General features: G+C 37.7%; 1 protein-coding gene across 1 annotated transcript; it reads left to right on the plus strand.

Annotated features, from left to right (window-relative positions):
* The first annotated feature begins 3,797 nt into the window (after nucleotides 1-3,797).
* On the plus strand, nucleotides 3,798-5,756 carry LOC131193600 (zinc finger protein 572-like). Its single transcript, XM_058173966.1, is given in 4 exon segments — nucleotides 3,798-3,852; nucleotides 4,635-4,982; nucleotides 5,041-5,496; nucleotides 5,731-5,756. Coding segments are annotated over 4 exon segments (885 nt in total).
* Nucleotides 5,757-12,137: the final 6,381 nt, after the last annotated feature.

The following is a 12,137-nucleotide window of genomic DNA, read 5'->3' on the forward strand; positions in this document are numbered from 1 at the left end:
ACAATCTTGTACCACCATCCCCTCCCCTACTTTCCCACACAGGAGAAAGTGGCAACGTGTGAAAGCCTTCAGCCTAGTATGGCCTTTATTTCCACATTTCTATCTGCTGAGATTTATCGTAAACAAATTCTATTCATTCATCTTTATAAAATAATCGCTTTCATAATTTCAACATTATTATTTTCTTTATGTACTTCTTCATCATTTCACATTCAATGCTTTCACCTAAATAACATCACAGTGTGTCCTATAATCCTTCTCTCTTACAAATACAATGACAATTTAAATTCCATTCTTGTTTAAAAGACTATCAAAATTACTTATTATTATATTATCTATTTTCCCATTTCCATTCATTGATCTATCTTATTATATATATTTTCTAATATTTACCCCATCATCATTCGTTTTAACCATCATCTCTCAATCTTTTTACCATCCCATCTTCTAATAATTTTTGCTCAACCCTTTATCTCGCTCTAACTTCTCACTTCTCTTTATATATATGTGTGTGTGTGTGTGTGTGTGTGTGTGTGTGTGTGTGTGTGTCTTTGGTTATTCTTTTCCGCAAATTGAAGTGTTTTGATGACGTTCATAAGTCTCATTCATCTTCAGGCTTCAGCAGGTTTGGGAGCAATGTGTGATAGCAGCTGTTTCTTCCTTTTTACCTGTTAGTGGGGGTTTGAACTGATTGGGTGGGAGCTTGGCTGTACTCTGATTGGATGGGGTTTTTTTTGTGCTCTGATTGGGGGTGTGTCCTATTTGGGTGGGGGCTTGGTTGTGCTCAGATTAGTCTGAGTTGCAGGGGGATTTGAGCTGGTGAGCTGCATTGCTGTTGTTTGGCTTCATGTTTGTGGTCGTGCTCCATCTTCATGGTGGGTGTCAGTCTGCTGCATGTATGGATTGAGGTTTGAAATCAATGATGCAGCTGCGGTCTGGCAGCTGTTGAAATAAACTTTCCTCAGGCTCACATGCTGTGGAGGAGATCAGTTGCTCTTTGCCTGGGCATGGAGCCAGGCTGGGGCCTGCTCCTGCAGCCTGCTTGGGCATGGAGCCAGGGCTGGGACCGGGAGGTGCCCCCTCCTCTTCAGCTTGTCTGGGCATGGAGCCAGGACTGGGGCCGGGAGGCATACATTCCTCCGTGTTTGGGAGCAGATAAGAAGGCCCCGGCTGCTGTGAGAGCGGGCAAGACACAACAGTATGTATGTTACTGTATTTTTGGAGTATAACATGAACTCCCCTTCCCCCCAAAAAAGAGGCTGAAAATTTGGGTGCATCTTACATTCCGAATGTAGGTTTGTGAAGCTTTTTTTCAGTCCTAACAAGGCACTAGCGATCTTCAGTGCTTTGCCTTCCTCCGACTTGTTGTTCTTTAGAACCTTTTTTTCAGTGAAGAAATCTTCCAGGCTTTGCCTCCTCCCTTCTACTCAGCCATGCTTTAGAAGCTTTTTTTCAGCCCTAACAAGGATCTCTGTGGTTTGCCTGCTTTTCTCATTGCTTCTCTCTCCAGATGTTGTAGTAGCTGTTTTTATCCCCAAGAAGGTAAAACCAGCAAACTAATGTGCTGAAGCTGACCAGATAAGGACGCTAGCCAGATGAATACTTGTAGGTGATTCCTGTTTCCTCCCCAAAACCAAGTAGCGTTTATACTAGTGTTTATACTCCAAAAATATGGTACATTTCATCTTCAATTCTCTTTTTTTCTTTTGCACTGTTTGATCATCCCTGACCAAAACTTTCCTTGTCTCTTCTAGATATTTCCTTTTAACTGTTTCTTTTTTAGATTTTCCTCTCTACTCTTTCTACATTCCAAAAATGTCTGTAGTATTATCTTTCACTTTTTATTTTGATACTTTCATATTTTTAACTCTTGCATCTCATTTAAGGTTACCTTCAAACTCCTCTTTTTTTCTATATAGTTCAGCAAATTTTCTGTTTCTTTTTGTCCATTAAAGATTTAGCATATTTTTCATCAAAATATAAAATCTAACTCCATTTTGTAGCAATTTAAAAATTATTAAAATCTCCCTTTTATCTCTTTACAATTAGCCAAAATTTAAAGTCTATTTCATTTTCTTATATCTCCTCTTTTTCTTCTTTTCTTCTTCAATTATTTCTCTTTTTCAGAAGTAAAATGATCTCAATTATTAATTATCCAAGTCTAACAACAATCAAATCCAGTTAAAAGGCTACCTTCTAGGAGAGAAGGGAAATGAAACAAAATCCAGATGTAAAACACAGTCACTCCTTAAATGTTTTTATTGTGCCCAAATTATCTTCTATATGTCCAAATTATCTTCTATATGTCTTTCAGCTGCTATTTCTTCTGTTTGGTTTATTTAAGCAAAGTATCACAGTACTTTTTCTTTCCTCCAGCAGATGGCACTCTCCATTTCTAGTCCTTATAAAATAGTCTATTAAATCCAATTAATTGTCAAAATACCCTGGAATTTTAAGCTCCTCATAGAAAATGCTGTTTTCTTCTGAAAATCACTTTCTTTTCCTTTTGAAATATTTTCCTTTTCCCAGTTTTCCAGATCTAAGACTTATTAAGCTTTTTGTATTACAATCCTCGCTTTTTCTTTTTTCCGCATTTGTGCTTCCCCCCCCCCCAGGTGCCAGATAGCCACTAATCCGAGCTCAGGAATTTCTTTTAAAACTCCAATTTCAATTTTACTTCTTAGTATAAATTGGCAATTATCTCACCCAGTTCTAGCACTCCATCCAAAGACCGCTCCAGATCAATTCTTAGGTCTGGTTGTCCCAACTTCAGGCCATAAGATGGCCTCCGCCCGCTGCCACTTTGGGAGACTTGTTTCTGTTCCAGTGCCGATTCCTTGCAGTCCACAAAACACCTCCCCTTTCTTCACTGTCCCTACAAGACAGCTATGGCTCGAAAGCCTCCCGGCAGCAGTTCGTTAGGCTAAATTTTGCACGGCTCATCAGAGCCTATTTTCCAGTCCATTCCCACTGCAACGTCAACCGGAAGTAGCATTGCTGAATATATCTACAACTACATAACCTATTCCCAGCACTTCAAGATCTATTTGATGATAACACTTTGCATTGCTAAGAATTTATGATTGACCTAACTAAATAACTCAATTTGATTGAATGGATATTTGAACATGGATCTCAGTGGTACTCCATGTGTCATATGAATCATCAATAATGTAAGTGAATATTCTAGTATTGGGGCATGTTTGCTTTTATAATATATATATATATATATCTTTTTTCACATCTTCTCTAACCATTTTATAAACAATTAAAATTACACTTTTCTTTAAATCTTACAGGCAAACAGGATGGCAATAAGAGCATTCTGGACAACTTTAAATAACAAGCAACGTTGAAAAGGGAAGAAAATCAAGCCAGAAATTAAAATATTTTCCATTTCCTTCAGAAAATCATATAATGCTGCTCCTCCTCCAGCAGCTATTAGGCAAAAGAAAAAAATCAAGAAAGAATAAGGAGATTATGCAGAACTCAAGGATACATTACAAAATGAAGGCAGATTATTTATTATTAAGCAAAGAGAGAAATATCTGAAGTCAGGAGGAAACTGTAACACGAGAACAGACAGTAATACAGGCCTCCTGTGAGGAAAGGCTTGAATGAAAGGCATTGTCATATTTTATCTCAAGAATATCAGCTGTGGAAAAGCTCCATAAATTTGTCGATTGTGGGAAAAGCACAGGTTGTAAATCACAGCTGATTATGCACAAGAGGACCCAGGAGAAACCATACAAATTACCTGAATGTGGCAAAAGCTTTGGTCACAATAGTTGTGATTCATGGAAGCACCCAGACACAAGAGGAAGCCACAAAAGTGCTCCAATGCAGCTGAAAGTGAGCACAGCAACATGGTGCTACATCAGATAACTCACAGGAGGAAAAAACATGACTTTGCAGATTATTTATTTATTAAAATATTTCCGACACACACAAAATAAAACAAAATATATACAATTTAAAACAACATTTAAAAAGAGCAAATTTTAAAGGCTGATTATTAAAATTTAAATTTAAATTTAAAATATTGAATACCCAATTAAAATTCATCACTAATTATGCCAGTAATGAATAAATATGTTTTGAGCTCACGATGGAAGGTTATATGAAAGTTTCGTTAGAAATTCCCAGGTCATGAGACACTAAAGGGCACACATGCAGGAATAAAACCATTTGAAAACTTTCTGCAGGAAAAGTTTCAGTGAGAATTCCATCCTGGTGAAGCACTCAAGGACTCACACAGAAGTGAAACCCTTTGAATGACCTGATTGTGGAAAAAGTTTAAATCACAATTTCAGTCTGATGTATCAGAAGATTTACTCAGGAGAAGCTGAGTGTGTAGATTGTGGGAAAAGCTTCATGAGAAATTTCCATCTCACGATACACCAGAGGATTCATAAAGGAGAAAACCTGTTCAATGTCCTGACTGTGGAAAAGTTTCAGTTGTAATTCCTCACCCATGGAGAAACCTTTGAATGACCTGATTGTGGGAAAGGTTTCATTAGAAATTCATCTCAGACAGAAGACCACACACAGGAGAGAAACCCTTTGAATGTCCTCATTGGAAATTTTAGTCTGAGTTCCAGCCTGGTGAGACACCAGAGGACTCACAGGAGAGAAACCCTTTGAATGTCCTATCTGTGGGAAAAGTTTAAGTGATAATTCCAGCCTGTTGACACACCAGAGGACTCACACAGGAGAGAAACCCTTTGAATGTCCTATCTGTGGGAAAAGTTACATTCAGAATTCCCACCTGGTCATACACCAGAGGACTCACACAGGCGAGAAACCCTTTGAATGTCCTATCTGTGGGAAAGGTTTTAGTGGTAATTCCAGCCTGGTGAGACACCAGAGGACTCACACAGGAGAGAAACCCTTTCAATGTCCTATCTGTGGGAAAAGTTTTAGTGATAATTCCAGCCTGTTGACACACCAGAGGACTCACACAGGAAAGAAACCCTTTCAATGTCCTATCTGTGGAAAAGTTTAAATTCTAACCTGGTGAACACCAGAGGACTCACACAGGAGAGAAACCCTTTGAATGTCCTATCTGTGGGAAAAGTTACATTCAGAATTCCCACCTGGTCATACACCAGAGGACTCACACAGGCGAGAAACCCTTCGAATGTCCTATCTGTGGGAAAGGTTTTAGTGGTAATTCCAGCCTGGTGAGACACCAGAGGACTCACACAGGAGAGAAACCCTTTCAATGTCCTATCTGTGGGAAAAGTTTTAGTGATAATTCCAGCCTGTTGACACACCAGAGGACTCACACAGGAAAGAAACCCTTTCAATGTCCTATCTGTGGGAAAAGTTTTACTAATAATTCTAACCTGGTGAAACACCAGAGGACTCACACAGGAGAAAAACCCTTTAAATGTCCTGACTGTGGGAGATGTTTCAGTCTTAATGACACACTGGTGACACACCAGAGGACTCACACAGGAGAGAAACCCTTTGAATGTCCTGATTGTGGGAAAAGTTTTCAATTCCAGCCTGGAAACACACCAGAGGACTCACACAGGAGAGAAACCTTTGAATGTCCTATTGTGGAAAAGTTTTAGTCAATTCCAGCCTGGTGAGACACCAGAGGACACACAGGAGAGAAACCCTTTGAATGTCCTATCTGTGGGAAAAGTTTAGTGATAATTCCAGCCTGGTGAAACACCAGAGGACTCACAGAGAAACCTTTGAATGTCCTATCTGTGGGAAAAGATTTAGTGAAAATTCCAGCCTGGTGAAACACCAGAGGACTCACACAGGCGAGAAACCCTTTGGATGCCCTATCTGTGGGAAAAGTTTAGTGAAAATTCCAGCCTGGTGAAACACCAGAGGACTCACACAGGAGAAACCCTTTGAATGTCCTATCTGTGGGAAAGGTTTTAGTAATTCCAGCCTGTTGACACACCAAAGAACTCATACAGGAGAGAAACCCTTTCAGTGTCCTATCTGTGGGAAACGTTTTAGTAATAATTCCACCCTGATTCAACACCAGAGGACACACGCAGGAGAGAAACCCTTTGAATGTCCTGACTGTGGCAAAGGTTTCAGTCAGAATTCCAACCTTGTTCAACACCAGAGGATTCACACAGGAGAGAAACCCTTTGAATGTCCTATCTGTGGGAGAAGTTTTAATGATAATTCCAACATGGTGAAACACCAGAGGACTCACAAGGAGAGAAACCCTTTGAATGTACTATCTGTGGGAAAGGTTCAGTCAGAATTCCCACCTGGTGATACACCAGAGGACTCACACAGGTGAGAAAACCCTTTGAATGTCCTATCTGTGGAAAAGTTTAGTGATAATTCCAACATGGTGAAACACCAGAGGACTCACAAGGAGAGAAACCCTTTGAATGTACTATCTGTGGGAAAGGTTTTATTGATAATTCCAACATGGTGAAACACCAGAGGACTCACACAGGAGAGAAACCCTTTGAATGTCCTATCTGTGGGAAAAGATTAATTCCAGCCTGGCGAAACACCAGAGGACTCACACAGGAGAGAAACCCTTTGAATGTCCTGACTGTGGGAAAAGTTTCAGTCAAAATTCACCTGGTGATACACCAGAGGACTCACACAGGAGAAACCCTTTGAATGTCCTGATTGTGGGAAAAGTTTTAATCAATTCCAGCCTGGTGACACACCAGAGGACTCACAGGAGAGAAACCTTTGAATGTCGATCTGTGAAAAATTTCGTGATAATTACAGCTGGTGATACACCAGAGGACTCACAGGAGAGAAACCCTTTCAATGTCCTGATTGTGGGAAAGAATCACAGTTCCAGCCTGACACACCAGAGGACTCACACAGGAGAGAAACCCTTTGAATGTCGATCTGTGAAAAATTTCGTGATAATTCAGCCAGATACACCAGAGGACTCACACAGGAGAAACCTTTGAATGTCCTGATTGTGGGAAAAGTTTTAGTCACAGTTCCAGCCTGGTGACACACCAGAGGACTCACACAGGAGAGAAAATCTTTGAATGTCCTATCTGTGGGAAACGTTTCAGTCAGAATTCCCACCTAATGATACACCAGAGGACTCACACCGTTGAGAAATCTGTGAGATGTCCTCCAGAAGCTAATAGTATTCTAATTAGCTGAGAAACAGTTTGGACAGAGCTTGCATGGGCTGCATGACAAGCTATGTGGTCCCGTGAGCAGCTGAAAGAAGCTGGAACAGGTGTCCATAGGTAGCCTGGCTGCGATGGTCCGGAGGTAAGCTTGTAACTCAGGTAAACTGGTAACTCTATGAACTCAGGATTGACCCAAGTCAAAAAAGATCCACAGATCTGCCTATTGTGGGAAAAGCAAAGATTGTAGAATTATGCCCAGAGGATCCACACTGGAAAATTTATCAGTGTTCCCAATGCAGCAAAAGCTTTAGTCAGAACAGCTTCCCAGTTGTTCATGGAAAGACTCACACCAGAGAAAAACACTACCAGTTGTCTCAATGTGGCAAAAGCTATAGCAAGCAGGCCAAGCTGATAATACACCAGAGGACTCACACACAGAGAAACCGTACATATGTCCACATTGTGGGAAATGTTTCAGTCAGAATTCCAATCTGGTGATACACCAGTCAAAACACACAGGAGAGAATCCATCTGAATTTCTGGTTTCTGGAAAAAGTTTTTGTTAGAATTCCCATCTGGTGATGGACCAAAAGACTCAGACAGGAGAGAAACCTTTGTATGAGTGTCCAGATTGTGGAATACGTTTTAGTCAGAATTCTGATTTGGTGAGACACCAGAGGACTCACACAGGAGAGAAACCATATGATTGTCCAGATTGTAAGAAAAAATTCAGTGAAAATTCCAGTTTGGCAATATACCGGAGGATTCACACAGGAGAGAAACCATATGACTGTTCGGATTGTGGAATAAGTTTCATTCAGAATTCTGATTTGGTGAGACACCAGAGGATTCACACAGGAGAAACCTTTTAAATGTCCAGCCTGTAGACGTTACTTCAGACATAAATCATCCCTTATTGCACACAAAGAAATATATATGAGGCAAGAGTAGATGAGTTTAGAGAAGGCTTTTCATTTGTAATCTCCCATTGAAAGTGGGGGTGAGAAATTGACTATTTGAATTCTGGCCTGATTCTTTTTACTTTTTATTCTTTTTATCTCAGGATTAGATTTATAGATGGAGAGAAAAGGGAAATGGAAAAAGGCTCACTTTTCTGGTTAGCAGTAGGATGTTTTGTTTCTGGTTATAGGCAGCAGTTTCTGGATATTTCCTTTGGTAGAAGTAGTGAAATTCGTCATTATGGCTTCTGGGTGATAGTTTTGAAGATTGAATAACTCCTATACATGGAGTTTCAGTCTTCTACCTTGGTTTCCTCCAGATTTTTAGCCCCAGAATTCCCCAGCCAGCATATAAGTAGTCCTCAAGATACAACTGTCATGGCCTTGCAACTACATTCAATGTAATGGCTGTTAAGTGAGATCACTTTTCTTAACTACCTGGATCCCCTGCTCTCTCTGATGCAGCCATTAATTGAGTACTGGCTACCTTGGGGCTGGTGAAAACTCTTGGAGGCCTAGAGCAGGGCCAGGCTTGCCTGCCACAGGCATCTCTAGACCTTCCCACCCTCCAAGGCACCCTGTGCTCTGTTTCCCATTCCTGGTCCTTCCTCCAGGGTCCCCCAGGTTTCTTCTCACTCACGCTGGATCTTTGCAGTCCTTAGGTCTGACTCCCACCCCACCAGGCCTCACACCTCCTCCTCCTCCTCCATCTTTTGAAGATCTCTGATCCTCATGTTGAGGAAGGACGGGACAGGCATCCCTGGGCCTCATGACTGTGTCCCAAGCAGTCACCATTTTCCGCGGATTCATCCCTGGGCCAGCGGTGGACTTGTGAAGCGGCTGCCATTTTGCCACACTGTCCGCACTGTTGTACAGAAGAGGGACAAACATCTTTTGGCTACCTTAACATGAGAGAAAAAATGTACAGTTGAAAATTTTTCATTTTTAAGCAAAAAATTTTGCTTACTAAAGAAAAAAAAATTCTTCATTAGCTTAATATGTTAAGAAATAAAATGATAGAAGAAGATACAGAGTTAGTAAAAAGAAATTTGAGATTTTAAATAGTTTTGAATTTAGTAATAGAAATTCAAATTATTGGCAAAGATGGCGAAAGATAAAAGAGAGAAGAGAGAAATTGGAGTTTTGATAGATGATAGAGGTATAAGATGTTATAAAAAATTAGAGAAATGTGAAGTGGTTAGAAATTTTTTTCAGAATCTATATTCAAAGAAACCAATTAATCGGGGAAAATTGCAAAGCTATTTAGAAAAGTATGTGGTGAAAATTGATCAAACATATAAGGAATTGATGGAAGAAGATATAACACAAGATGAGATTAATGGAATAATACAAAATTAAAATTAGAAAGCTCCAGGTGAGGATGGATTACCTGTTGAGTTTTATAAAGAATTTAAAGAATTAATAATACCAAGATTGCAAAAATTATTCAATGGAATATTACATGGTGAAGTACCTTCGTATGGAACAGAACTGATATCCCTAATTCCTAAACCAGATAAAGATTTAGAAAGGATTGAGTCCTATCGCCCATTTCTTTAATTAATCAGGATGCAAAGATATTTACTGCCATTATAAGTAATAGATTAAATAGATTTATAGATAGATATAGTTATAATCAAGTAGGTTTTGAAGGTAGATATGAGTGATATTGTTAGAAGAGTATTAAACATAAGAGTATTAAATATTATAGATGTAGCTGAATATAATGGTGATAAAATTATAGTATCATTGGATATTTTAAAGCTTTTGATTCTGTACAATGGAAACTATTAAAGTAATTGTGGAGGCTTTAGGCTTTGGTAAGTAATGTTATTTCAAAATTGTACCAAAAGAGCAGTGCAAGAAGGTGAATGAATATTAACTGAAGAGATAAAATTAGAAGCTGGTATGAGACAAGGATGTCCCCTGTCCCCAACATTATTTTTATTGGCTATGGAAATATTGACAAAATGATAGAAGATGAAGAATTAGAAGGATATAGGGTATAAGATAAATTTACCGGATGATACTAATTATTTTGAAAATGAGAGAAAGATCTGAAGATATATAAGCATTTGATAGAATTTGAGGAAATGACAGGATTGAAAGTAAATTGGTCAAAGTCAGAATTATTGATGGATAGTAATGGTAATGAGTCTGAGAATATGCAAGAGCAATTTGGGATAAGGATTAAAACACATTGAAATATTTGGGTATAGTGCTTTCACTTAAGGTTAAAGAATTGAAAAATTTAATTATGATGTGGTGATTAACGAAATTGAGAAGAAGATAGATAAATATAAAATTTTAAAGTTGTCTTGGTTTGGTAGAATTGCAATGTGTAAGATGATGCTGCCAAGTTCAACTTTTTATTCGAGATGCTACCACTAAATTTGACAGAGAAAGATATTGAAGGATATCAGAAAAAACTGGATAAATTTTGTAACGGTGGTAAAAGACCTAGATTAGTGAAGAAAATGTGGTATCAAAATCAAAAGGAAGGTGGATTAGGAATCCCCAAATTATTTAATTATTACTGTGCATGGTATCCGGATAGTGGTAAAAATATTTAAAGGTGAAGATAACTATTGGAGAGACTTAGAGTTAAGGGATAGAGAATTTGGATCAAGGTGGTTTTAGATAAAGCAAATTTAAAATGTGTAAGAAGTTATTGGTTAAAGGGATTCAAAATGTGGAATAAATTTGTTAAAATTTTAATTCGGATATGATCTTTTGGGGAGACAATGAATTTGGCCAATTAAAAATATAAAACGTAATGAAGTGATTAAAGAGGAAAATATAGAAATTATTAGAGATTGGATAAAAGTTATGGGAAATGAAAGGAGGAATAAAGAAATTATTGAAAATTAGGGTTAAGTTGGTTTGAAAAATACAGATAGAAAATGGACAAAAACTAAAGGAAAATTATTCGATAAATAGATGTGAAACTGAATTTGAATATTTAGTATCTCGGATTATGAAAGATGAAATTGGGCTAAAGGACTCGTTAGTAGGGTTTATAAGATTATAAATTCTGATGAAAAATTACAAAGAGTGATGAGGACAAATTGGGAAAAAGATCTTAATATTGAAATACCAGAGTCAGATTGGAATGTGAATTGAAGAGTAGAATTATGAGAACTTTATCTATAAGGATTAAAGAGCACAATTATAAAGTTGTTTGAAATGGTATTTGACTCCAGTAAGATTCTCACAAATGGATAAAAAAATTAGTAAAAAATGTTGGAGATGTGAGATGGAATTGGGGACTTATGAACATATGTGGTATAATTGTGATAAGGTTAAAAAGTTTTGGCAACAATTGGAGAAAATGATATTTGAAATGATGGGAAAGTAATAACATTGAGAGTGGAAACTATATTATTGTTGGTAATTAAGGAAATAGAAACAAAATATGAAAAGAATTGATTAGAATTATGATTATAATAGGTAGAATTATAATAGCTAGATATTGGAAACTAGATGTGATTTTAGAATAGAAGAGTGGAATTCTGAAATGTGAAATTAGCTTTAAATGATAAAATGACATGTGATATTAAAATTAGAAGTGGTGTGTATAAAGAAGATATTGGAAGACTTGAAACCATTTGTGGACTTTGCGCTTGGAACATTGGACGCTTCAGTACCTGTACTGAGAACGTGATTTTGGCAATCATGAGGATATATCAAGACCCAAATCTTCCTTTTATGTATAGCACAAGGGTAATAATGTATTTTCTTTTGTTTGTTTGTTGCAAAAAGTAATAATAATAAAAAAAAAGTAAAAGGAAGCAAAAAAGAAAAAAAAGAAAATGTTTCATTTTTAAAAATTCCTCATATTAGAAGTCTCAGTAGCTTTTGACAAGAAAAAAAAATGGGTATTGTCAGTTTTGCTATGAACATTAGGGCAAGGCAAGAAGCTCAGAGTTGCCTCAAACTGCAAGATGGGCAAAGTTTAATAATAAATGAATTTAATAAAAAGGTAATGTAAAGTTTATTTCACTCTTGCTCATTGATGAGATCTCCATAGATACAGATAACACACAATTGTTAACTTGTATTTTCCATTTTCAAAAGGTCAAAA

This window comes from Ahaetulla prasina, chromosome 2 (genome assembly GCF_028640845.1).
Source record: "Ahaetulla prasina isolate Xishuangbanna chromosome 2, ASM2864084v1, whole genome shotgun sequence".
Taxonomy (NCBI): domain Eukaryota; kingdom Metazoa; phylum Chordata; class Lepidosauria; order Squamata; family Colubridae; genus Ahaetulla; species Ahaetulla prasina.